The following is a 27,185-nucleotide window of genomic DNA, read 5'->3' as shown; positions in this document are numbered from 1 at the left end:
TACTGTGTTCGGTGGTACTGAAGGAGAGAGAGCACAGGTGTCTGATGGAGGCAGGATCAAGGACATGATTTTCTTCTCATAGGCGGGGGAGAAGGCGCTCTTGAAGTTGGTGGAGGATCAATAACTGTGGGTCTAACCAAAACTTAGAATTTGAGGTACACAGAAAGTAACCCAAGAATGTACACTTAAACATCAGCCACTGCTGTTCTCCCTTCTTCCTTGTGGAGCATCCAAAAAAGTTCCAGAATATACACAAGGACTCCAACAAAGCTCGACAATCTCTCCTTCAACAGCAGTCACACCTACTGGAAAGTCACTTCAGTACAGTGGTGATAAATTAGGAAAAGAATTCAACAGACATTATACGGAAATGACATTGGTGAAGTCCTGCGCACACGGCTCAGTCTCAGTCCCCCTTCCCTAGCTGCCTGGTCACAGAGGCTTTATAGAATAAACAGGAGCAAGTGTAGACCAGTGTGGGCCAGGAGGCCGACCTCCTGGGGGAGGCATGGAGAGTCCCGTGTTTATTCAAAGACAACAGTGAAGCTCTCAGGCCTGGGTCGTGGGCCAGCCGCCAGCAAGGCTGCCGTCTCCAGGTAGCGGAGTTTTCTCTCTCCAGCCTCACTTTCCCAAATGCAGGAAGGCCATCTTGGCTTGTCCTCTGTTTACACCTTCCCCACCTCTGCCATCAACACAGCCCCGCACAGAGATATTTCTACATGGAAAAGGTCTCAAAGTCCACGCTAAAGCCAACAGGACGCAGGACTCCGTACGTGGGTTTTTCCACCTGCAGGCAACTCAGGGGATTCTCTGAGTCGTGACAGGAGAACACCTGTCCTCCAGGGGACAACTCCTGAAAGTTCAAAGGTCAAGGCCCTAGAGGAGCTCCCCGCCCCCACGGTGAGGCAGGACACTTCGTTTCTCATCACTTTCTTACACCGTGCTCTGGCAACAGACAAGCCGAACGCCCAAATACGTACAAAGAACGCACATTACCGTGTACAATGCTAGCTGGGGTTCAAATAAGACGACCCAGGCTTGGAAGGGAGAGGGCTTTTATTTCTAACGTGCTACATGCCCAACCCACTTTATCACTTTTGCCTGGGAGAACCACCGTTGTAGGGGAAACCGAGGCTCTGATAAGGCTAAACCACATCTACCACAGGACCCAGCAATCCCACTCCAAGTAGCTTGCTCAGGGTTTGACCCACTTTCTTTGCTCCGATGGCTGCCCATGCCCCTCATTCAGACTAATTCTGAAAAAGCCTGGGTCCCAGTGCCGATCAGCTGGTTCCTCCTCAAACCCAGCAAATGGTCCTCGGCTGACAATGGTTCAACTGATAATCCTGGCACTTTACAAAGGTGCAAAAGCCTCACACTCTCAGTAGGAACTGTAATCCAAGTTTTGCACTGGGATCTTTGGTTGAGTTAGTGCTACACGTGTCTCTCCCGAGATGCTGCACCTCCAGGCAACCCCAAAATCGGCAGGTAAACAAGCAATCTCTACAGCGTGCTGTGCGGCTGAGCTAGGATGCTTGCAGGTCAGCTACAGTCGATGTGTTTCAGCTCAGTCTATTTTTCAACTTTTGATGAATTTATCAGGCTGTGACCGCCATAACGCAAACAGACTAAAGCATTAAGATGGGCGGCACAGAGCTGTGCTGTCCAATAGGTTAGGTGATCTGTATTAAGTGCATCTTCAACCAGGGGCGGATTTAAGGGAGGGAGTCACACTGTCAAGCAGAGGATCATGCTACCATTCACATCTATGGTGTCCCCAAAGGCCCACGTACCAGAGAACTGGTAGCTAACCTGTGGGGCTGCTGTAAGTGGTGGAACTTGCAGCCTGGAGGGAGGAAGCTGGGTGTTTGGAGGTGTGTCCCTGAAGGAACTGTGGGGCCCTGGGCCCGTCCTCTTTCTCTCCTTTGCTCCATAAATCTCTGGCGTCAAATCTACGAGGTTCAAGTCCACACCCCAGTGGGCCAATGCCATCACCACGTGGGAGGCCAGGAGCACCTGAGTTAACTGCTCTGGCCCTTTCCACGTTTATCACGACCTCTCCCGATGCTCGCTTGATCCGATCTCATCGGAACAGAGATGTCATCGCATTCCAGCCTGGGAATGCCTTGGCCCCAGAACTTCTCTTCTCCCGACTAACACTCTCACAAAGAGCATGCTTAGCCCTCCAGTTCTGCAGCCTGGTTTTCCATCAATGGCCGACCAGCCTGCCCTGGCGCAATGAAGGCGAATTTCCTACTGACAGAGAACCCAACCTCTTACCTGATTCCTGGAGATACCGATACACCAGAAAGTTCACCTCGTCACTGGTTATGCTCATCTTAGCCTCACCTCGCGGCGATGAGGTCTTTACGAAGCGGGAGCCACCCTCTGCGAGGAAAAATAAAAAATACACTCAGAAAGAGGCAACACTCTCAAAACATTGCTTGTGTTTTGTGTCTGCATTCTTTTTTTTTGGTACCAGGGACTGAACTCAGGGGCACTCAGCTACTGAGCCACACCCCAGTCCTATTTTGTATTTTATTTAGAAACAGGGTCTCACTGTTGCTGGGGCTGGCTTTGAACTCGTGATCCTCCTGTCTCAGCCTCCCCAGTCACTGGGATTACAGGTGGGCACCACAAGCCTGGCTGTCTGCATTCTTTTTGAGAGGATTAAAGAAAACAATACCCGCGCTCTCACAGACACGAGAGCAGTTTATGTCTGATGTCACACTTTATAATAATGTGATCATATAAAAACTGCATTGTAGCTCAGTGGTAGAGCACTTGCCTAGCATGCAGGAGACCCCCAAAACCAAGCAAGCACACCAACCAAAACCAAACAAAAAAATGCTTATCTTCTAACAGGTGCTGGTAAGAAGGTGGAGAAAAGGGAACCCAAGCCTACTGGCTGGGGGCACGTAAACTGGTACAGTCATTGCAGAAACCAGTATAGAGGTGCCTCCAAACATTAAAAATATAATTAGCATTAGACATACACCACTACTGAAAATGAAATCGATGCCTGAAAGACACACCCACTCACTCCTATGTTCAGTGAAGCACTACTTGCAACTGCCAAGAAGTTGAACAGCTTAAATGTCCTTCCAGTGGTGAATGGATTAAAAAAAGGTGGGATAATGGAGTACTATTCAGCCATAAAAAATGGAACCCTACCATTTGCCACAACATGGATGGAACCAGAGAGCATCAGGCTGAATGGAAATAAGCCAGACACAGAGAGACAAGCACCACCTGATCTTGCTCATAGGTACAGTCTAAAAGTTTATCTCACAGGAGTCGAGAATACAGCGGTGGTGACCCAAGGCCTAGGGACAGCAGCAGTGGGAAGGGCTGATAAATGGGTGTAAGTTACACTTAGAAGTTCTGAGGTGCCCACACACAGCAGCATGACTCCAGGTAACATGTAATGTACTATATGTTTAAAAAAGCTACAAGAAACAGGGTGAAAGTTTTCACCATAAAGAATGATAAGTATTCGAGGAGATACAGGTTTAACCTGGTTAAAGCATTATGCAATAAACGCATGTATCAAAACATCCATGGGACCCCATTAACAGGTGCCATTTTTATGTTTTTGCTATCAGTTACAAAATAAATAAAAAGTGCTTTTTGCCTTTGGCTTCATTTGGTGACATTTCTGTACTGTGTACATGGTGTGAAGTAAACCGTCAATGAAAATACAAATGTGTCCCAACGTCTCTGCTTGCTGTCTGGGGAGTTCACTCCCAAGACATCGCCTTAGGAAGCCAAGTCAGATACTCAAAGGGAAGCTGTGACATCTGAGTATACCCTGATGAAAAAGTAAAATATTATTTAAGGGGAAGAAATTAAAGAACAAAAAACCTGATCTCTGACAGCATCAGCGCTCCGTGCAGACTTTGGCAAGAGCGTCTGGGTGCTGAGGAGTCAGTTCTGGTGCAAACCTCGTCCTCCAGGTTCTTGCCTGGAGCCCCTGGAGCCCTCTGGGTGGTGGGGGTGAGGGAACAAGCCTCTCACAGGCTTAGGAGGGCTCAGGGATGAACTTGAGAAACTGGCAATGGCACACCCCACTCGAAGGCATCACACAGACTGGTGTCTCCGTCACTCTCTGGGTTGCTGTGCATTTATCAGGGACGGCAAACGAGGAATTTGGAGAAGCAATTTGAAGAGTGTATTATTAAAATATAGGAAGTAATTGTGGGTGACTATCAGTTGACCTCTGCACCCCCGGCCCCCACAGCACACGACTCATTACGGCGCAGACAAAAGCGTAATTCTCACAAATTGAACCTCTAGCTAGGGGATCTTAGTCCTCTCCCCACCAAAACAACAACAAACAAACAACAACAAAAGAAACAAAAATCCATAGCACCAACTGAAGCTCAGCAGTTACTTTCTCCACAACTGAAGCTTTTGTGGTTTACGACTGTTTAACAGGGGGCAATGGCGGCAGGAGTAGGATTCTGCACTTTCAGCTTCTCTCTGCCCTGAGAACTTCTGGATCGGGTAGACACAGGACAGCGGGTTGCAGTGGAACTGCCCCTCAAAATGCAGTCAGCCCAGAGAAGGGAACGGAGTCAGGAAAGACAAATGGACACCATGCAGGGGAGGGCAAACATCACCCTGCCTGCAAGGGTCAGAGCGGCTGGAATACCAATCTTGGACAGCACCTGGTCTCCCCTGTGCATGCTGCTAACAAGGAAACGGAGGCACAGACAGGACACTACATCTGCCAGGACCTCACAGCAGGCAAGCAAACTCCGCATCCAGAGCGAACTCCCCATGCCTTGCCCTGCATTCGCCAGTGCCACCGACATACCAAGTCCTACTGTGTGCCCGTTCCAGTATTACCAGTACTGCATATCATGTCCGACAAACACCCTTTAAAAACATAATCTCTGTGCAGAGAGAAGAGAAGGCTTTGTGAACCAGCCCTTCTCATCCCACAAGCACACATGGAGTCTCCTACTTACTCAAACTTGATGACAGAAAAAAAAAAAAACAAAAAGTAAAAGGTAAACTCTGCCCCACTTCTTCCGTGGCTAAGGAAATGAGGTCCAAGGAGATGACAGAAAAAATTGCTGTGCACTGACTTTATTCAAGGCATGGGTTGGCAACACTAAGCAAATAAAAATGATGATGATGATGATGATGCCGCCACCACCCAAGATTCTGTCTCTGACATACAGCTCATTAAGCTTAATGGGATGCCTGTGCAAGTCGTGTAAAGTTCCCCACTTGTCCTCCAAAGTACCAAGAGCAAGTGGCAGTCTTCCAAGAAAGGAAAGTTCATAGAAGAGCTAAATTCTTGACTAATGGGGACAAGACCTCTGAATTTGGAAGAAGCAAAGTTAGAGGGAAAAAGCGCAGGAGATTTTTGTGTGTGCATGAGGGAAGCCTGCTTTATAAAAATCTATTTAAACTTTTAGGGGGTGGTACTAAGGATAGAACCTGGGGCCTCACACGTGCTAGGCAAGTGCTTCATCACTAAACTACACCGCCAGTCCTTTTAAAATTTATTTTGAGACAGGGTCTCACTAAGTCGCCCAGGCCGACCTTAAACCATGGTCCTGACTCAGTCTCCTGAGTTGTGGGATTAGGCGCCTGCCACCACACCTAGCTGATCTTTGACTTTTAATGAGATGCCTGATGCCCCTTGACCTGAGACGTGAGGACCAGCCTCTCTGATGGCATTCAGGGTGAAGGATCAAGCAAGTCTGTATTTGCAGAGAGAAGGCCACCTCTGTCTTCTCAGCCAAAGATGATCTTCTGTGGGCAAGTGACATGGAGCCAGAAATGGTGCCAGTTGCGCGATAAGGGGTGATCAGAGGCCGAGGTTCCTACCTGTATTGAACTCCCTGGGTCTGTCGGGGTATTGGCTAGAGAGCACGCAGACAACGCCCTGTAGCCACAGAAGAGTCCGCGATGTGGGACTCAGGGACCCCGTGACCAGGGGGCAGACAGCCTGCCTTTAACTGCAGCCCAGCATGTTCCGTCTGGATCGCTGGCTGAGTGGTGGCTCAGTTTCTGCCCCAGCGGGAGGCGGAAGGGTTCGAGGCTTTTACGTACATTTCCAGAGCAGGGCCCGATGCCCAGTGAAAGCCCAGCTAGGATCCTCGTTCAGCCACCTCTGAAAACTGCCCCAGAGCCACCTGAAGGGGCCTGGGGGGACCAGGGAGCACACACTGGGTGGACAGGGATCCGCTCCACAGGTCCCTCAACCCAACAGTTGGCGGGGCCTGTCGGCCAGGCAAGGCCTGCTTACTCGGCCCGTCGGAGAAACAGGCCTGCGGTGGGGGGTGCTTCCCCATAGTGCAGCTGAGTGCCCGAGTCTCCTCCTAACTCTCCAGCAGTTTCCAGGAAGCCATCGTTTCCAGCCCCGCCATGCTGAGAACTCAGGTGGATGTTTTCCAACCTCTTTCAAAGTCCAAAATAAAAGAGAGCTTTTGCAGCATTCAGATGCTCCTCACCCCAGGGAGGCGGAAGGTCAGGGAGCTCTTAATTAGAGCGACTGTGTTTATTTTCTCGCCTGACCCAGATTTTGATGAGAGACACCTTCAATTACGTGGATTTGAGGTCTTTGGAACTGTGATTACGCAAAAAGGGCGGGAGGGACACCCTTCCACTTGCAGTTAAAGCCACAACACTCTGTGCGGGTTCCACAACAAAAAGAAGAAAACAAAGCCCAGTGCAGGCTCATGGGCTTTGTGGAGACTCTGCTCTCAAGAGAAGTCACAGACTGGGTGAGCGCCCTCTGGAAACTGAGGGGAATGTTCCTGATAGTATTTCTTCTCTTTAAAATGCGACTTCAAGGTGGCAAAAGCTCCTATTCCGTCTCAGCTCCCTTTACAAAAAACAGTTCAGAACTCAGTCCCAAGGGAACTATTGACCGTTTTATTTTATTTAGTGTGAACTTGCAATATTTAATAGGCCATCATCCCTAGGAAGTGAGAGGCTTACCCCAAAACAACAAAACCCTTAATTGCTATTAAATTATCTTACAAGATAGAGTCCCAAGATAGTCCCTTGAGTGCTTGTGCTGGGATTAAGGACAGAGGGAACACATTTTTTGTTTTGTTTTTTGCAGGGGAAGGGGTCAGGTTTTTTCTGAGCTGGTGTAATGGAGCACACATGGATTAAAGGAGTTCCTCTGACATCATTTAAAGGCAAAAGCTGCCTTTTGTTGTTACTGTTTGTTTCTTTAAATTATTTGCCTCGTGGCAAGAAAAGAACTTTTAAAATTGTCTAAAGCAGTCCACTGTTTCAGAAGGGACATTGAGAAGTGTGTGTCCTTCTTGTTGCTAGCCTGCTGGCATTCATGCTGGAAGAATCCATTACCAAAGGTTATTGTTTGGACTGGGTTCGGGTTTTTGGACCCAGAGCCAAGCAGCTGGAATATGGGCTCAACATGACTTGCTCATCAAGGGGCCCTTCCCTGCGCTTCTTCGTGGAAATGCACAGGTTCTCTGCTGGCTTGGTCACAGCGACCCCTTGGTTGCTTTCTCTATAACACCCTTCTCTAAGCTGAATTTCTTTCCAGGCTACCATCAGTAGCTGGTCTAACATGAAATTCCTCACGTACATATGGACAGAGACATAGAAATCCCAGTGCACCTCCTCTCAAGACTTGCAGGGCCAACCCTGTTCCAAGTCGCTGCACATCTTTTCTCCTGCATGATGAGGCCAGTGTGTAGTTCTTTATCCAAAGACAACATGGTTAAATAAACTGTTGTAAACACACATAGGGAATATCATGTTGCCATTAAAATGGTTTTAAGAAGCACCACATCACATCTACTGTATGCTTCCTAGGTATGAGGTGTTGAGTGCCACAGGCTTGATCTGTCACAACTGACATATGCGGCCGTTACTCCTACCTTTGCCATTTTGCAACTTGGCAAATGAAGGCTGTGAGTGGTCCATGCACAGTGCTGACTTTTGTATCCACACATCCACACAAAAGGAAAATATGCTTCAAAACATGCTTATGGTTATCTCTAGGGGTGGAATCATGTTGGACCTTGTGTGTGTGTGTGTTTTTATTTTCCAGTATAAACCTAAATTGTTTTCATATGTATTAAAAGATAAGTGAAACCTGTCTGTAGCTTTATGTGGGAGAAAGTAAGTGGAACATTAAACTCCAGGGTTGGGAAAGCACCCAAGGAATCTGGTGCTGGGGAAAGAACTCCGCTCTCTGGGGAATAAAAATATGTCCCCAATGAGGCATTCGGCAAGGGTCTTCTCTAGGACTGGTTGCCATCTGGGGTTAATGAATGGCTGGCTGAGACTTTCATGCGACCCCCTTGTGCACACCCACAGTAAATGTTTACGTGACAGAAAAGGGCTCAGAAGGCCAGCCCAGAAGCATGCCTTCTTAAAAATGCTCCAACTAGTAACAGCAAATCTGTTAAGAAAGCACACCACAGGAGCCAGGCGAAGTATATGACAAACAGCATACATCCCCCTTAATACTCTCCTCTCTACACAGTTAGCTGCAAGTTCACGTATTCAAGATTTCAGGTTCATGTCTCCCAAGCAGACTGGCTCAGGAGACACTGACTGAAAACTACTGCTTCCACATAGGAGAAGATTATCCTGTTTTCCTAATGACTTTGATCTTTAAGATAACACTTCCAACATCTAGATCATTACAGCTGATTTTTCTAGCTGGAAATTAAATCACAGAGAGATGGAACACTGACTCCAGACCCTCAAAGCTCAGGAACGTACCCAGGCTGGTTATGAAGCCTCTAAGAACACTGATTTTCCACCTGAATACATAGGATTAATCTGGACCACAGAAAGTCTCTTGGCATTAGTTACAATCGTAAGTGGGGTCATCAACCTAGATCATCTGGCCTGCAGGGGCTTAGTGGAAGGTCACAAGACCAATCCCTTCCTTCTGTTTCCTGTCTTGTCCTATGATGATCCCTCCCGTGTGAACTCCCACCAGAGTGATGTCATGAGGTCACAGCTAAGGAGCCCTTGCCAGGGATGGCTCTGCATTGCCTGGACTTTCGGCCTATAAAATTGTGAGCTAAATAAACCTCTTTTCTTTCTAAGTATGCAGTCTCAGGTATTTTCTTAGATTAACACCAACAACAACCAAATTAAAAAAAAAAAAAAAAAGAAACTAATAAAACTGACATCTGCTTTTAGTCTTTCCTGCATTTTTCCATGTCTGCATCAGAGAGCAATTATCTTGTCATTTCTGGTTTGAAATCCATCTTGACTGAACAGTAACACTCCTAAATGTGGACCTTCTTCAAGAGCATATGAACCACTTTAAAACTGACATCCAAGGAAATACTATCACTATAGTCTGCTCCAGACTCTGAAAGACAGGCATGCATTGAAAGCATGCAGCCAGAAGCCCTCACTTACTAATGTGTGCTATTTGTAGATCCCTCCCAGGCTTCCTGAAGATCCACAGCTTCTGTAGTTCCCACTCAACGGGACAACACAGTCGTATTTCTGAGGATGATCTATACATATAAGCTGCACACGGAGCTATAGCAGAGTACAAAAAATTCAAAGTCGCTTACAAATACCTTACAGTAGGAATCTGATCAATGCATACTCAACTCATTAGAACTACATTAATACACAATCAAAATAGCAATAAGAAACAGCACCTTTCCCTGGTACCCAAAGGTATCAAGATAACAAGGTTACAGAACTTCTGCCAGGTGTCAGTTTTGATTTTGTGTGAGGACTTTTGACACCTGTACACATATAACTGTTTGCTCTGCTACTCTGGAAAGCTTGGCATGTCACCAGATTTATACACAGTATCCTACATGATTTTCTAATAAGTTTCAAGGTTAACCAGCAAGTCAATTTGCAGATAGACACAAATCATATTAAGAAACTAATAAAGCATAGAATTAAGGTACAGGAGCCAAGTAAAATCTATACTCAAGTGCCCAATTATAATTAATGCTTCAGCTTAATTATAATTCATAACGTTGACAACAGAGATTGATTTTCGATGGCGTCACCCTCTAATGGCAAGACTCAGGATAGTTTATTATAGCCAGTCCAAAATTCTTGGAAGGCAACATAGGGCTAATTCCTCATGCAGAATTCATCACATAGCTCATAAGCCTTTAATGATGTTCTTACTACCTTCAATTTCTGCAGAGAAAAGACTTGCAAGTTCTTTTGGTGGGGGGGGGGGTAGTAGGAGTTCAGTTTTGGCGAAATGCAATTCTGCTTCTCAAATGGATCCTGGGCAGCAGGACTGTTATACAGGGCACATGGGCTCCTTACCGTTACGGTGACGTCATGTGGAGACCTCTGGACCAGTGGGCAGCCCGGCATGCGATCATAGACACCGTAGAGTGTCTGCAGGCACCAGCCTGGGGAGAAACAGATTCGAAAAGTAGACTTAGGATCTCTGGGGGGGTGTTGGCTTCTCACCCCACCCCTTCAGGTCTGCTTGCATCCTAACTAAACGCTCTGTCTTATTCCCTAGCACAGATGAAAGGGTTCTGTATGCAAAGTGAAAAAACAAAACAAACAAACCAAAAGAGAAATTAAAATAGCCAGTGAGGCGGGTAGAAATGCTGGCAAGAAAAGAGTCTCAAATTTGATAAAACTCCTCTTAGCTCAGATACGCTACTGCCAGTTATTTTGCAGTAAATGACTGTTCCATGGAAACATCTTTGTTTTTGGACAATACCTTACTGCTAATGATCAACTGTGCACAACTGTTTTTATTTTTCAGTCCCTACAAACACAGATGGGCCACTTCCCCCTTGTCCTTGAGAAATTTCTTGTCTTGGGTTGTGAATGAACCTAGTCTCTTAGAGATTTGGAATGATCCAGAATCATCTAAAGACTCAAGAACCAAGAAAATTAAATGCCCGTTATAGTCTTAACAGTCTTCAGTGAGAATAAAAAGGTACTAGGTTTAATATGATTCAAATCCACAAATGAAGCTACAGTCTGAAGCTGTTCCTTATTAGTGAATTTATATGGAACCTTGTAAATTGTTTTCAGAAAAGTTCAAGCAAATTACTCCCACTGAGTCATGTTTATAGTTATACTGTTTAAAGGAAGGAAATTGAAGAGATTCTACAGGCGTGTTCACAGGCTCATAGGTTTCATTACAGTGCATAAAAAAAAAGGAGAAGAAGAAAGAAATTTAAGAATATACAAGATAAAAGTAATACCAGGCAAGAAAAACAATGAGACTTATACAGAATTCACCCACATCTCTTTAAGTAGAAATTAAAGGGGCTTGGGAATGAAGCAACAACAAAGGAATATTGATTTTGCTTATAAAAATTTTAAGTAACCCATTGATTTATGGAAAGAAAATCCTTCAGTGGAGAAAACAGGACCATGCTTGTTAGAGAAAGCTGACGCAGAAAGCAAACTACTGTTTTCAGGATTGAGGTGTAAATTACTGGGGGCGGGGGTGGGGAGAGAGTGAGCCTTATGATGAAATTACTAAATGTCATCAAGTATCAAAATACGAGCAGATTTCACTACAATAAGCTCCAAATTGCCTGTAAATTAAAACATTATGACCCATAATAATTCAATAAGTAATTAATATACAGACAGCTCTTATTACAAGCTGTTCAGGAAAAAAAAAAAGCTTTAGAAATCAAATTCCTATTTTCTTTGGTCTACAACAGATGGTAACTCACAAATTAGAGTCTTGAAATTGAAGATCATTTTTTATATATGTTGCAAAACTCTGTAAGTGTAATTAACTTATCTCCTACGTGTGATCAACACACAAAGAAATTGGGAATGAGGACTCTGGTTTGTAACATTCTGGGGTTACACAACATGTCAAAACTAATTAGCTCATTGCTAGAAACGATACATGAAAATGAGAAATCCGACCTTCTGATATCTGGTCATGACTGACTTTCCTGTTTTCAGTGCCCAAAATAGAATCATTTTCAGGAAACTGTGCCTGCAAGAATGTTGATGTAAGTGAAAAATTTGTACAACACAAATGATGTTAATAACTGCAATATGTTCTTTATTCTAAATGGCCAAGACTTGATAGATATAAAAGGAGTCTCAGTCTGCAGTCGCCTCAGCTCCGGGTGCGGGATCTCCGGGCTCAGGGATCAGCAAGCAGTGCTACAACCAACCTTTTGAAGAGGGTGGACCAGCAGATATGGGAAGAGAGGTGTAGGGGAGAGGTATTGGCCAAATGATATTGTTATATTGTGTGCACGTATGAATACGTAACAATATTCCACCGTTACATGTAACTATAATGCACCAATTAAAAAATGTGCAAAAGCCAGGCACAGTGGCACATGCCTGTAATCCCAGCGACTCAGGAGGCTGAGGCAGGAGGATCACAAGTTCAAAGCCAGCCTCATAAAAAGCAAGGTACTAAGCAACTCAGCAAGACCCTGTCTCTAAATAAAATACAAAATAGGGCTGGGGATGTGGCTCAATGGCCAAGTGCCCCTGAGTTCAATCCTCAGTATCCACCCCCCCCAAAAAAAAAAGTGCAAAGAAAAAACCCACTGGCTATGAGTTATTTCTCTAGTGAAGACTGGACACATAGTATGTACTCAAGGATTGCGAGCTGAAGAAAAGAATGAATGATGTACCACAGATATATATTATTTGTATTGGCACCTTTGAGGATATCTTTTGGGGAAAGCAAAGAAATATCAAGGTATATTTTAAACAAATGGATCTATAAAGCTCTGCTACTTTCCCCCCATTTTTAAAAATCTTTATTTCCCAAGTGTGAACACCACCAGTTATCACTTTGTGTAGTTTTATGTATTTATTTTGTCACTTAGGACTGATCCCAGTGGTGCTCTACCTTTGAGTTATAACCCAGGACTTTCTTTATTTTTGAGACAGGGTCTCACTAAGTTGCTGAGGCTGGCCTCAAAACTCGTGATCCTCCTGGCTCAGCCTCCCAAGTAGTTGGGATCACCGACATGGGCCAGTGTGCCTGGCTTGGTACCAGGGTTAATAAGCAGGCATTCCTTCTACTTCCTTGAGCCGACATCACCCACGTCTTTAGTTAACTTGCCAGCATTTAGTTCTTCATGCACTTATTTTTTCACAGGGCTGAGAGGTTACCAGGGTCTGGCCAAATGCTGTCCACCCTCAGCTACGTTTCTTGTTCCCCTTTAATTCTGAATCTCACGCATCTCTTTTCAACAGTGCTTTGGGACAGCTCTTGAACTCTTGGTTTTTAAACTGAACATAAGAAATCGTGACTGAAAACAGTAATGTGATTCTTCTTTTTAACACTATGCTTTCAAATCTCAAAAGTTTTGTCCCCTGAAAGCAGTCGTTCTGGGAAGTTCTACTCTTTACCTCCGAGGAAGGCGTTAGCAACTTAGAGTCCCCCTTGAAGGGCTATGTCAAGTCTCAAAACATTTCCATCACTCTGAAAGGGAAAGCCTGCCTCCGGGACTCATTCAGCTAAACGAGAACATCCCGCACCTGGCTCAACCAGCTAGACAGCCCCTGCATCCTCATGGCTGGGTTTTGCTTCTTTGTTTACAGTTGAGATTAAAAAAAAAAAAAAAAAAAAAAAAAAACCACTTAATATAAAGCTAGTCCTTTTTAAAGTGCACAGCCCAGTGGCACTTGTACATGGTATGTAACCAGAACCTAGACCCACGCCCCAAACATTCTCACCATGCCAGAAGGAAACCCTCCACCTGGGTAAGCAGGCAGTCCTCACTCCCTCCTCTGAGTTATGGCAATTACCAGATTCCTGACTCCTTGGACTGGCCTCTGCAGGACACATCACATCAATACAAGTCACAGCATGCTCTGTGACCTTCTGTGTCTGCCTTCTTTCACTGAGCATGTGCCCCGGCTTCCACAGTTGTAGCAGACAACATTCCTTTTTAAGGCTGCATACTAGTCCACTATGTCCACAGATTGCACTTGGTCAAGCAGGTGATGGGGCGTCTGGCACCTGTGAACAGCACTGCACGTTTGAGCATCTCCTTCCACTCCCCGGAGTACCTACCAAACAGTGCAACTCCAGATTGGGTCACTGCTTCCCAAGAACCTAAGAGAGGCGCGCGGGGGGAGGGGGCTAAGCTGGTGTGAACTGGGACGGGGTAGTGAGCAGAGGGCGTGGCTACAGAAGCCTAGCAGCCAACAAAGGCAGTGACTCCACAAGAAGGAGCAGGGTCTGCCAGCCTAAGAGCCACCGCCAGCAAAGGACGCCAGAGCCCTGTCGGCAAGCACTGTTTACCCAGCAAGCTCCACTGTGTTCAGTTTTGCACAGATGCCCCCACGACCAAGTGATTCTTGGTGCCAACCAGGTCCTAAGCAGCACTTGCCCCATGATCAAGAATAAGGTTCTATTTTTCTTTTGGGAGGAAACAAAATGACTTTCCCATTCAGACACGCATGCTACAAGGTGCATAAGTAATTCCAAATAAAAGCACGTTTCCATGTTTTAATAGGGTGGCTGCTGACCAGTGGTGATGCGGCCCTGCCCCCAGGGATCCCAGGCGAATCTGAACTTGTTTCTCCATAACACAAGTTCAGGTGGAGGGGCCACCACAGGGAATGCGCGGGACAACCTACCTCCAACCAGGATTAATCCAGGCCCAAGAGTCAAGCGCTGAGAAGCTCTCTTACAAGGAATCACGGAAGCACTAAGTTCATCTCCTTGTGAGTGCTGCCTGGATGATGATGATTACTTTATTTTGCAAGGGGTTTAAAAATATTAGAAGGTAAAAATAACACTTTCATACAGGCCTTAGATTCAGGAAGGAGTGTCTAAGGTATACTTCCATAGGTTGTCATGATGCTTCTTCCTGGGTGGTCCAAAGTTACAAAATAAATAGCCCACATGGAGGGCGAAAGACCGGGTTCTTACTGGTCGTAAATCAAAATCTTTAACAATGTAACTACTGATTCTATTTCTCCATAAAATACAATTGAATCTGTAAGAGGAAATTCCTTTAGTTGCCGGAGGAGAAGCCAGTATGGAAGAGAACTGGGGCCTCCTGACAACAGCCCGCAGCCACTTCCCAGCCAGGGAACGGAACCACCAGGGAGGTGGATCCTCCAGTGCCCCAGGGAGACTTCAGGTGACACCTTGCCTACAACACCTCAGGATACCCCAAAGCAGTAGCCACCCAGGCCTGTCACATCAGCGTTCCTGACCTTCAGAATTGAACGCATTGTCAAAAATGTGGGGAAAATTCCTGGGGCAGGGGGCCTTCTCAGCAAGAGCCTCATAAAATGGGGATAATGGTTTGCAAGACTGTTGTCCAGAAAACCTACAACCAAATGAACTCAGAAGTCAATCGACTGGAGATTTTTAAATAAGTAGAGTGTGTGTACCAAAGTGCGTTCCTCAGAATGACTTGTTTGGGGGTGGGGTACAGTACTAGGGATTGCACCCAGGGCCTTGTGCATGCTAGCAAGCACTGTACCACCGAGCGACATCCCAGCCCTTAGTTTTTTTACATTTTGAGACAGAGTCTTGCCAAGTTGCCCAGCTGGCCTCAAACCTGTGACCCTCCTGCCTCAGCCTCCCAAGTATCTGGGGTTATAGATGTGCACCTATGCACTGGGCATAGAATAATGGTCTCCACGTTACTTAGTGTGCATTTGTTAACACATCACCTGAAAAGTGCCCCCGCACCACCAAGCCAAAAGGACCGGCAGCGCTGGGTCAAACAAAGACATGGAGAGTAACAGCCAGCACAGACACTGCACCATGTCTGCCTGGCTTGCTCCTAAGTGCTTTGAACTTACTTAATCCTGCAGTGCTCAGAAGCTCTCTATTCATGACACGCATCGTGTCTTGCAGAAGCAGCAGTTAGCAACCCCACAGAGCTATTACCTGCTCATTTTTAACAGAAGAGGAAATGGCAGCCCTGATGCAGACCGCCCACCCCAGGCCCACAGCTAGGGAGTGGCACGGCTGGAGCGCGTGCCTGCAGAACGGTGAGGTGATACCCAATTTTTATATCTGCATAAGGGGCTGCCCAAAGGTTCCGACAAGCTATTATATATCCTGAAATGCAGAGATGGGGAGAAAGAACTGAAGGTTTACCCTGACTGGTCCCTGGCGATTTCACCATGTTGTCACTGCTGGATCCCAGGGACTTCCACAGGGGCTCTTGGAGCTGCTCAGGCACCTGGACGAGACATTGTCAATCTGTGCCTTGATTTCCTCACAGCTCTGAGCCACAGGCAGCACATACTCTGTGGACCGCCTCTCCCGGGCTCTGCGTGCACCTCAACAACCGCACAGACGATTCTCCAAGGTCCACAGTCCACGTCAAATATCTCCACGGGAGACTTTTCCACGTTCTGAACTTGTAAAGGCAGTTATCTGGCGGACGATGAATACGGCCCTCTCACTAAACACTGCGATCCAGGGAGATCTTTCTGCTAAAAGTTTACTCAGTGTTCTCCAAGAGAAGTACAAGAGCAATGTGGACTTTGAAAACAGAGCACAGAAGCCCAAAATCTAAGAATGACAGTATTTGACCTGAATGAATGTAAGTGTACCAGATGGCAGTGACTTCCAAAAGAAAATGCTACTTCTAATATAATAATGGTGTCAAGAAGCAGGGCAGTTCTACGACAGCCCTCACCCACTGGGAATTAAAACCAGGCCACCAGCCTCCACCTCTTCACCTGCAAACTGAAAATAGGCACGGCCGCCGAGGTGAAAGGTCCCAACACATCAATCATTTCCTCGCATCTCATTTCATCGTTTCTAAGTCACCCCTGGAAGACTCTGTCGAGATGGGCCATTTTTGGCCACTGTAGTCAATGTCTGCCTATCTCTATCCAGAAAAGGGGAAGACACTCCTCTCCCTTCAAAGTCACATTTATGGCATAGAAAAAGCGTTCTGTAGACATTGCTCAGGGACAAACTATTCTAATTTTGTATGTAAGTTCCAAGGGCCAAACCTTTAGCCCATTAAGTCCCAAATTTTCAATTCTGTGAACGTGTCAATGAAACTGACACAGGTGCATTAAAATAGAGTTTATAATAACCTAGAGTTACATATTTATAAATAGTTTATATGTTCCTCATCTATTCAGTTATTGGGGGGTACTGGGGATTGAACTCAGGGGTACTCGGCCACTGAGCCACCTCCCCAGCCCTATTTTGTATTTTATTTAGAGACAGGGTCTCATTGAGTTGCTCAGCGCCTCGCTGTTGCTGAGGTTGGCTTTGAACTTGCAATCCTCCTGTCTCAGCCTCTGGAGCCACTGGGATAACAGGTGTGCATCACCACGCTCGGTTCTTTATATACTTGTATCGGTAGTTTATGTATTCTTTATACACACACTTGAAAACGTTTATTTCCAAATGCTCTCATTATTCACCTATTACTTTTCTCAAAAGAACTGAACACTAGAAACATAATATTTATTTTGAAATGACCATAAGTGGTGTATTATTGTTCAATGTTTTTAGTATTTCTTTTTTGGAGCAGTGTCCTATATTTGGAACAAAGGTACACTATAGGTTAATGTTCTTTAAAAATAAGTCTATTTGTCATAAACACATTAAGAAGTTATAAATTAAAACCAAGATACATCTGAAAAAATATTCCTTTTTAAAAGTGTGTGGGCTGGGCACACACCTGTAATCCCAGCAACTCAGGAGGCTGAGGCAGGAGGATCCCGAGTTTGGAGCCAGCCTCAGCAACTTAAAGAGGCACTTAGCAACTCAACTAGGCACTTAGCAACTCAGTGAGACCTTGTCTCTAAATAAAATATAAAAAGGGCTGGAGATGTGCTCAGTGGTTCAACCCCCAAAGTCTGTGCAGGTAAATGATAAAAACTGCTGTCCTGTGTCCACAGAAAAGAGGTTGTGGCTTGGCCCCTGTCTGTCGATCAGGACTACATCTCCAGCTAACTCCCACTGGAAACCTTCGTCTTAAAGAGTCTGTTTCTTAAGGAAGTTTCTTAAAACCAGGCCCCAGTGGCTGCACACGGGTGCCAAGTTCTATCAAATACCCCTATCATGAATGCTGCTCACATTTCTCTTAATCAAAGAAAGTGATGGAGCTTTGCATCTTTCATGAGAAAATTCCCCAGCCAAGCATTTTTATAACTACATGCTGGTTCACATTACCAGCCTCTGACGTGCAGAGAAGCACACCGAACTCCCCAACAGACTTAATGAAGATGAAATGCCTGAGGTGATCTCTACCGTAATATCCGTTAGGCTTGTGTCGGTCAGCTTTCTGTCACGATGACAAAATACACGAAAGAAATCAACTTAGAAGGAAGAAAGGTGTATTTTGGCTCATGGTTTCAAGTCCATGGTCACTTGAACGACTGCCTTTGGGCCTGTGGTGAGGCAGCACATCATGGTGCGTGTCCCTGGTGGAGCAAAGCTGGTTACGCCACAGTAGCCAGAACACAGAGAGAGAGAGAGAGAGAGAGAAAAGAAGGGGTCAGGGTCCCAGAGCCCCTTCAAGTGCTCCCAACAGGGCCCAGCTCCTCAAGGTTCCAACCCCTCCCACCGTGCCACAGGCCAGGGACCAAGCTTAGACACACATTTCAGACTGCTCTGTTTTCTGTCCTCCCCTTCATGACAGTGAGTCAGTAGGAGGGGACACACCCAGACAGGGCAGGGCGAGAGGGCACAGCTGCAGAACCACAGAGTCAGCGGGAGCACGTGTCTTGTTCAAAGGCCAAGTGGCAAGTAACCCGGACGAGGAGCGAGACTGTCTCTACAGCCACCACTTGACTCACCTGAGCCCCTGGTTGGGTGTGGGTGTCCCCCCAGAACAGGCTGCGTCTGGCTGGACACTGGGCAGGCGTCTGTGAACCTCTGCTTGGAGCAGTGTCACATCAGACCGACAGCTGGGGGCTCCAAGCACATGAAGGCCCCAGGAAGTTGGGACACACAACCTGCCACTGCCAGTGGCCCTGGACGGGAGTGTGCCACATCCTGAACCTTCTCCAGGGAGAAGCAGGCCTGTGCTCTGTCCCTGAGGACGGTCCCCGTGGAGGGGGCAGCAGGAGTGTGGGGTGGACCTCCACAGAGGCTTCAGGTCCTGGGACACTCACCAGGGCCACTCGGGGACTCCACTGAGCATCCTTATCTGCTAAGGTGGTGCCAGCCTGCAAAACGCCTCCCGGCAGCTCCCGACTTCAGGACACAGATCTTTTCTGATTCCTACAATAAACGTCTGCAGCCACTCTAAGACCCCCGTTTCCTCAAACCCTTTCTGACCACCTGACCACCTGATGTTGCTAAATAGACAGGCTTCCTGTGCAGACATCATCAGATCCGCAGAAATGCAGGGCCCAAAAGGACACGTGGGTCATCTCCCTTGGACATGAGGGCTATGCAGTCTGGTTTTCTTCTATCTTCCTTTCGTATGTGTGAACAGCAAGGACACTGACTTATTCACACATGTACCAAAAAGCAATTTATAGTGTATAAGATCACTAGGATTTTGGGGGGTGGGGAGGGGGATAGTACTGGGAAATTGAACTCAGGGGTGCTGTACCACTGAGCTCCAGATCCTTTATTATTTCTTTTGAAACAGGATCTCTCTAAATTGCTGAGGCTGGCCTCAAATCTGTGATCCTCCTGCCTTAGCCTCAAGATCATTGGGAAAAGTAATATTTTGAATATCTCAATCAAAGCAAGAAATCTATCATTTAATTTGAAACTACTTTTATAGGGGCTGAGGAGATAGCTCAGTTGGTAGAGTGCTTGCCTTGTAAGCACAAGGCCCTGGGTTCGATCCCCAGCACCCAAAAAAAAAAAAAAAAAAAAAAAAGAAACTACTTTTACCACAGAGAAGGACTTGGACATAAGCCATGTGAGAGACACGGCAAGTATTTAAGAGCGCTATCAATTAACCACATAGGTCACATTAAGAAAATGTGTCTTATAAAAGTAACAGCTAGCATAGGGTTGAGCATTGCATCTGTCAAAAAGACTCGGGTTTCCTATCCAGTTTTCAATGAAAATTGCAACAGGAAAAAAATCTTAAAAAAATATTCCATGAATCAAATATCTTTGCCAGTGGGAAATCAAAATTTCCAGAACACTCAGGGATTCTGACAATCTCCTTTGACTTAGTAGTTGGGCATGGGATGCTAAAGTCAAACCAAATACAGTGAACAACATTTTGCTGGATGTCAAAGGACTGCTTTGACTCAGGAGGCAGGCACGCAGCTGTGGTCCCAACTACCAGGGAGGCTGAGACAGGAGGGTCATCTGAGCCCAGGAGTCTCAAGTGAGCCTGGGAAGTGCAGCCAAGAAAAAGAAAGGTGTGGTGGGCGGCGGGGGGCTTACGACTTAACCTAGCCACACAAACCAAATGGAAGTGAATGAAAATTTTATATCTGTGGCTTTCTTAAATGGCAAGTAGACCATTGTTCTCAACTGAACTTTACAAATGAGCAAGTGTATTTAAGAAAGAAAAAAGGAATCAGATGAGAAAAGAAATCAGACTTCTGTTTAGCAAAAACATTAAAATATTTCAGTGCTTCCCCAATTTAATTAGCACTGGTCTTGCTGTCTCTGATTACGCCAATACCACGCTGAACATGATCTTCACGCTACATTCCCCAAATGATTTTATCTGCCACCTTTCTTTCTTACTGTTCTCTTTTTACCAACCTAATAAAGAATAAACCTCTTCATGCAAATATAATTTCAAACACAATTGCAGAAAGAGAAAACACACATGCCCCACTTCCTACGAAGCTAAGAAAGAGATTTTAAATGTGCTTCCCACTTTAAGCTTACCTGACTTACTTCAAGACTACTCTAATTTCTCTCAGGCCCTAATATCATTGCTTAAGTAAAACACCATGCCAAGGGTAAATTATGTGGGTACCTGCAGGACAGCTGGGGTATGTGTACAGGAAGCTCTGGGGGTGATACTCCTAACAACAAATTAAACACTTGAACAAAGTTTGGCCCCCAAAAGTTATTTTGAAGCTGTCATTTAAATGAAATAAGTTCACAGAGGAAACAGTTGCTGTTTTATATTCTGAATGCAGGAAGTTAACTTTCTACAAGCCACACTTGACTCCCAGTGTCGAGAACAGCTCCTTGAAAAAAAAAAAAAAAAACAAACAAAAAAGTCATACTATGGTCCCAAATGTGGAATTTACATAGTTTTATATAAATATCAGAGATTAAAAAGTGGAGGTACATGGCTCTCAGTTAGCTACAAACCTCAGCCTCAAAAGCATATCAATGGGCTGGGCACGGTGGCGCGGGCCTATAATCCCAGGAGCTCGGGAGGCTGAGACAGGAGGATGGCAAGGTCAGAGTCAGCCTCAGCAAAAGCGAGGCCATAAGCAACTCAGTGAGAACCTGTCTCTAAATAAAATACAAAATAGGGCTAGGTTATGGCTCAGTGGTAGAGCGCTTGCCTAGCACAGTGAGGTACAGGGTTCGATCCTCAGCACCATGTAAAAATAAATAAAATAAAGGTATTCAGTCCATCTACAACTAAAAATATTGGGGGGGGGGGGAGTGCCTGAACAGCCGGATAGGATGGGGCATGCCTGTAATCCCAGAGACTCGGGAGGCTAAGGCAGGAGGATCCCAAATTCAAGGGCAGCGGACATAGCTAGCTCAGTGGCAGAGTGGCCCTGGGTTCGATTTCCAGCACTGGGGGAAAAAAGCATATGAACAAACTAAATGAATTTTTGAGATGTGCACCTCACTTTGGTTCCTTTATAAAACAGAGAGATTCCTCCTGATCAGTGAGAACAGTCAGTTCCTTAAGAGACAGGATAGGGGACCGGGAGGTGTTTCAGTGGTTAAGTGCCCCTGGGTTCAATGTCAGCACCAAAAAAAAAAAAAAAAGACACAAAAGGAAGTCAAGTTTCGGAGCTATAGCACAAAACGAAAGGCAGCAGAAATGAGCATGCCCAAAGACTTGGGTGTGGTTTTACACCCTACGGAGGGAATCCCCCACCCAGAGGTGTGCTGGGACCTCACACAGACAGGACGGATGTTCACCTGTGAAGAGGTGACAGAAATCACGTTTGCACCTGTGTGGTGGGTTGGGTGGACGGCCTGATGGGTCCACTCTCAGAAAAGCCAAAGCAGACGGGCGGGTCTGTCAGCGGATGGCCACACACACACATCCGACTCAGGTCAGCTGGCTCTTCAAGGGCCACCACAGAGCACTCTGGGGCCCCGCCACCGGTTCCTACCACTCCATCCCAACACTGCTGATCACAGAATCGCCACAGGCAATCTATCAACAGGCATAGCTACAGCCAGTGAGGCGTCAATGATGAACAGCAGAATCTGAATGTCACAGATTTGAATGTATCAGGAGGCATTACTCTCCTCAATGTTTTCCAACTATTTAAAAAATGCGAAAAAACAGCCAGGCTGGTGGCACAAGCCTATAATCCCTGTGGCTCAGGTGAAGAGGCAGGTGGATAGAAAGTTCGAAGCCAGCCTCAGCAACTTAGTGAGACTCTGTCTCAAAATAAAAATTAAATATGGCTGCTGAGGTGGCTCAGTGGTTAAGCAACCCTGGATTCAAACCCTGGCACACAACCCCCACCAAAAAAAAAAAAAAAAAAAAAAAGGAAAGGAGGAAAAAAAAAAAAAACACTCTTAGTTTGTTAACTGCACAAAAGAAGGTACAGACTGAATTTGACCTATAGGCCTTAATTTGCTAACCCCCTGGGACAACACAGGTCACGGTTAGATTCCTCTTCCTCTGCTACCATAACTCACAACACTTGAAAAAATGAACCTCAGGAACACTGTATGATGAGTTCCTCCAAAAATTACACAGAATTCCCACACGATCCAGCATGTCCATCTGTAGGGGAACGCCAAAAAATAATCAAAAGCAAGGATCCCAACATAGCTACACCTCCAGGTACACACCAGCACATGCACACTAGCCAGGAGATGGAAAAACCCACATTTATCAACAGATATACGGTAAACAGAATGCTGTACACAGAAACAATGGCCTACTATCCAGCCTTTGAAAGGGACGGAATCCTGATAGGTGCCACGGCATGAATGAACCTTGACGAAGTTATGCTGAGTGAAATAAGCTAGATGCAAAAGGGAAAATGCTGTATGATTCCACTGACATGTGGACAGTAGGGCAGCCAGAGACAGAGACAGGAGCTGTGGGCGGAAAGAAACAGTTATTGTGTACTGGGTACGGAGTTCCGATGCAGGAGATGAAGGGGTCCTGAGACGGACGAGGAAAGTACTTAACACCACCCATCTGTACATTTAACAGTGGTAAATTCTGCCTCATGCATATTTTACCACATTTTTAAAAACCTGCAATGCAGCATAGAAGCAAAATGTATTTCTTCCAGAGACCCTTCTGTTGTTAAAGAAAAATATTAGAAAGATTGTAATGATTGTGCAAAGAAAAATGGAATCACTGGCCAGTTTGTTTTCAAACTAACAAGTCAAGAATATACAAGTGTCTACTTTCTTTTCACAAGCCAGATACAAACCCTTAACGGAAACAAAAAATGCAGTCAGTTATTTTCAAATTCGCAGGCGACGTTTTGACATGGTTCCCAGTGGAAGAGAGGCATGTCCTAGAAATAGCCTCGCAATCTTGAAGGTTTCGGAAAGACCTGAATGTTTGTCAAACTGAGAAATTCTTAGGCTAGCTTCTGTCCTTGGAGAATTTGCTACGCGGTAGCAGAATGGCACATTTTTGTCAATTAAATTCAGACTCATCCGTTCCATTGGGAAATGAGGATGGATGTTCTTGGTAAATCAGGGTTAATCATAAGTCATTCAAAAAAATAACCCATTATGCTGTTACAGAACATTCAGGACTATACTTGTAGCAGATAGCGGGGAAAAAAAATCCTAGAAGTCTAAGAAAAACAACAAGATATTTAGATCTAATTTAGTCCCAACCATTTCTCTCTACCTCACCTAACAGCTGCAAAATCTGGGGGAAGAAAAGAGGTGGGAGAATTTAAGTAAAATTCTTAGTCTAAGCCGTCTACCTTGTTTAAAAAAAAAAGGAGTTAACAACAATGCAGTAAAGTCATTTACATGAAAATAAATTTCCAATCTTGTCATCTTCAGGCAGTGCCATGAGGTGAGTGTGGGCAAGATGACCCTGCAGACCGAGGGAAGGGCCTACGTTTAGAGAGCCTGAGGTTTCTAGGACACAGCCTAGTTGAACACCTTGTTCAGCTTTCTGGGACTGTGACAATTACATGAGAGCAGCAATTTATAAGGGAAAAAGTATATTTTGGCCCTGAGTTTCAGAAGTTTCAGTCCATGGTCACTTGTCCCATGGCTTTGGAGCCTGTGGCCAAGCAGCCCAACATGGCAGGAGCAGGTGGTGGCAGAGGCTGCTCTCCAGGAAGGAGAGAGAAACAGGAAGGAGTCAGGGTCCCTATTTCCCCTTGAAGGCCACACCCCCAATGACCTAACTTCCTCCTGATAGGCTCTAGGCCTATCTCCTAACAGTGCCACCAGCTGGGGACCAAGCCTTCCACAGGGGCTGCTGGCAGACATTCGTGACCCTAACTACAGCATTGAGTGAAACATGATCCAGAAACAGGCTGCTATCGTCATTATCAAGCACATGAGCTGTACGCAGTGGTACAGGTCAGTCTTGGACGAGACTGCAGCATGGTCAGTCTGTTCACAGCAGCATCTGTACAAACTGTCACCTTGCAGTGCGATGTTAAACATTGCTAGGCAACAGGCATCCTTCAGTTCCATGGAACCTTCCAGACCACGGCGGTGGAAGCGCTCCCCAGGGGAGGCAGCTTCCTGAGGGGTGCAGCCTTTTAGGCAGAGGATGGCGCAGTCGCATGCTTTTGGTTAAAGTGAACCAAAGAAAAATGAGATCCGTACATTTGTTTTTAAAGTAATTTCCGGGCAGCTTTTGCTGACTTTTCAATTAACCCACCAAAGCTCGGGACAGATTTCTCCTGGGGTTGGAGGGGAGGCTCCCACAGTCCTTATATACAAACTGCCTATGTTTGTATAATGCACATCTGCTTAGAAATGCATACATTAAAAAATCAGTTTTGTTTATGCCGTGAGGTTCTAAACACCATAGCTGAAAGTGGGTTTCACATCTCTCAGAGTCCTGAGAAAGCCCACGGTTTAATGGCTATCATTTCAAAGTGCCAAAGGAAGGCATTAAAGTCACTACAGAAGGCCAGACACCCCATCCTCTGAACCCCTCTACCAAATGCAAGCATCTGAACTCCACACTTACCACCTACTGATAGTTAGCTTAAGAGTATTTTCACTATAACCAGTCTCTTCAACTAGAAAGGGATAGAAAACGAAATTCTGGAAATCACACTGCACCCCACTGACTATATTAGCCAGCTTAGAATAATTAGGTCTGAGAAGTATCTGTGATCTTCTGCTTTAGTTCCTTGCCTTCGAGGACCAGTCTGAAGTGTATCTCCTCCAGATCCTGAAGTCGAGCCTTCTAGATTCCAGCAGGAACGGCTGGATGCTTGTCTCCCTGGCTATCAGGAATGTGATGCTGTAGAAGGCCTGACCTACCTCACTGTGCTTCGATGCTGTCTTTTCAAGTTTCTGATGCCATCTCCAATGCAAAACCCTTAGTAATATTCCCGTGTGGCCGCCTATCTATTCCAGCGGTTCTCAACAGGGGGCGATACCGCCCCTCAGGAGACCTGGGGCAATACAGGGAGACACTTCTGCTAGTCCCAACTCAGGGAAAGAAGGTGCAGCTGACATCTAAGTGCAGGGCCAAACATCTCACGGAGCACAGACAGCCCCCACCTCCAAAGATTATCCAAGGTCCAAGAGACATTGAGAAAACACATTCTACTCCACGATTACCAAGCGGAGCTCTCTTCTGCAAGTCAGTTTCACACTCCGTGCACAGGGAACCTGTTTTCTTGCTCCTGTGTTGTCACAAGATGCCCGCGCTGCCTGGTAGGAGCACGGAGCTGCTCTATTTTTCCAACATCCTAGCAGTGTTATTTAGGATCTCAGTTATTTATGGTCCTGCTGGAAGTGTGGCCTCACAGGCTGGCTATGTAGAGCTTTAATGTTTCCATCTTCTGAAGCTTCCCACTGAAAGTAATGGCATCTGTGTCTCCACAAAGGGTCTTCACAGACCGATTTTCATGGAGAAACAAGGATACCCCGCCAAATTTTAATAGAATAAATGACAGCAGCCATACCATTTTAATAGATGGCAGCTACGCCATTTCGTTACAATCAACAGGTAAGAGAATGCAGCTATCAACACATGATACCTACGGCAAAAGACGCACACAGGAGCAGCCTCCTCGTCGTGGTAAGACGGCCTGCCTCTCACAGATCCTCATGAACCTGACTTTGCAACCTACGCAGGGACCTTTCCAGGGGGGCCTGCAGAGCCCTGCTCCCTGTCGGGGCACGTGCCATGGAAAGTTGGAGGTGAAGGTGAGAAATAAAGACCAGAATGATCAGATCCGCGCCGAGGGGCTCAGGATTGATGAGGCTTCAATTCAAGCTGAACCCCCGCCCTCACCCCAGCACTGGGATTGAACCCAGGGCCTCACACATGCGAGGCAAGTGCTCTACCACTGAGCCACATCTCCAGCCCGGGCTGGGCCAGCCCTTTGCACACCTTCATCTCAACACAGCCACATCAAACAGTACCTACCTACTGGATGCCAGAGCAGACTAGCCAACCCAGCCAAAACCCAATCACCCAAATTAAAGACATGGTGACCATGGCTGTCCATCCCATCTCCCCGAGGGCACCACTCCTACTGGATTTTAGCCACTCAGTGAGTTAAAACGTTGTCACAGAGACAAATCACACTCAAGTCCTTAATATGTGCAAATACTGAGCAAGGAAACAGGGCTAGAAGAGGAGGGTCTTCCCTATGCAAAAAGCTAGCGATATAAACAACACACTCTCATGCACAAAGACAACTCCCAGTTCCCTACTAGAGAGGGCAGGGTCTACCAGCCTGTCATGACCCATTTTTTCCCTTTCTGAGCAGGACACTTGAATTTTACATGGGTATGGGACCACACACTCTCCCCACAAGAAGATATCCAAGTAACCCCGTTCTTGTCAATAGCTATAAGTAGGTCTAAAGTGCATCTTTGCAACACTTCCCTTAAAAGCAATTAAGTCTCCTTCCTACTCCTCAAGGACTGGATGGTGATGTGAGGCAGGAGCTGGAACAGCTGCCTCAGACCCAAGACAAGACATAATGTTGGGGCCCTCATT

General features: G+C 46.0%; 1 protein-coding gene across 6 annotated transcripts in view; it reads right to left on the bottom strand.

The window, feature by feature from the left end:
- The window catches only part of Tbl1x (transducin beta like 1 X-linked), a 189,276-nt gene that overhangs the window by 43,057 nt on the left and 119,034 nt on the right, over nt 1–27,185 (bottom strand). For 4 of the 6 annotated variants that reach the window (XM_047536123.1, XM_047536121.1, XM_047536122.1 and 1 more), the window contains 2 exons: nt 10,273–10,361; nt 2,281–2,388 (listed from right to left, as the gene is read on the bottom strand). In XM_047536123.1, coding sequence (XP_047392079.1) covers nt 2,281–2,338 — 58 coding nt within the window. In that variant the 5' untranslated portion in view covers nt 2,339–2,388; nt 10,273–10,361. Of the gene's footprint in view, nt 1–2,280; nt 2,389–9,384; nt 9,416–10,272; nt 10,362–27,185 lie in introns of those variants that run through there. The other 2 variants (XM_047536120.1, XM_047536125.1) reach the window with 2 other exon arrangements.

Source organism: Sciurus carolinensis, chromosome X (assembly GCF_902686445.1).
Source record: "Sciurus carolinensis chromosome X, mSciCar1.2, whole genome shotgun sequence".
NCBI classification, from domain to species: Eukaryota; Metazoa; Chordata; class Mammalia; order Rodentia; family Sciuridae; genus Sciurus; species Sciurus carolinensis.
Note: the sequence above shows the minus strand (reverse complement) of the source record. Positions and strands in the feature narration are given on the sequence as shown.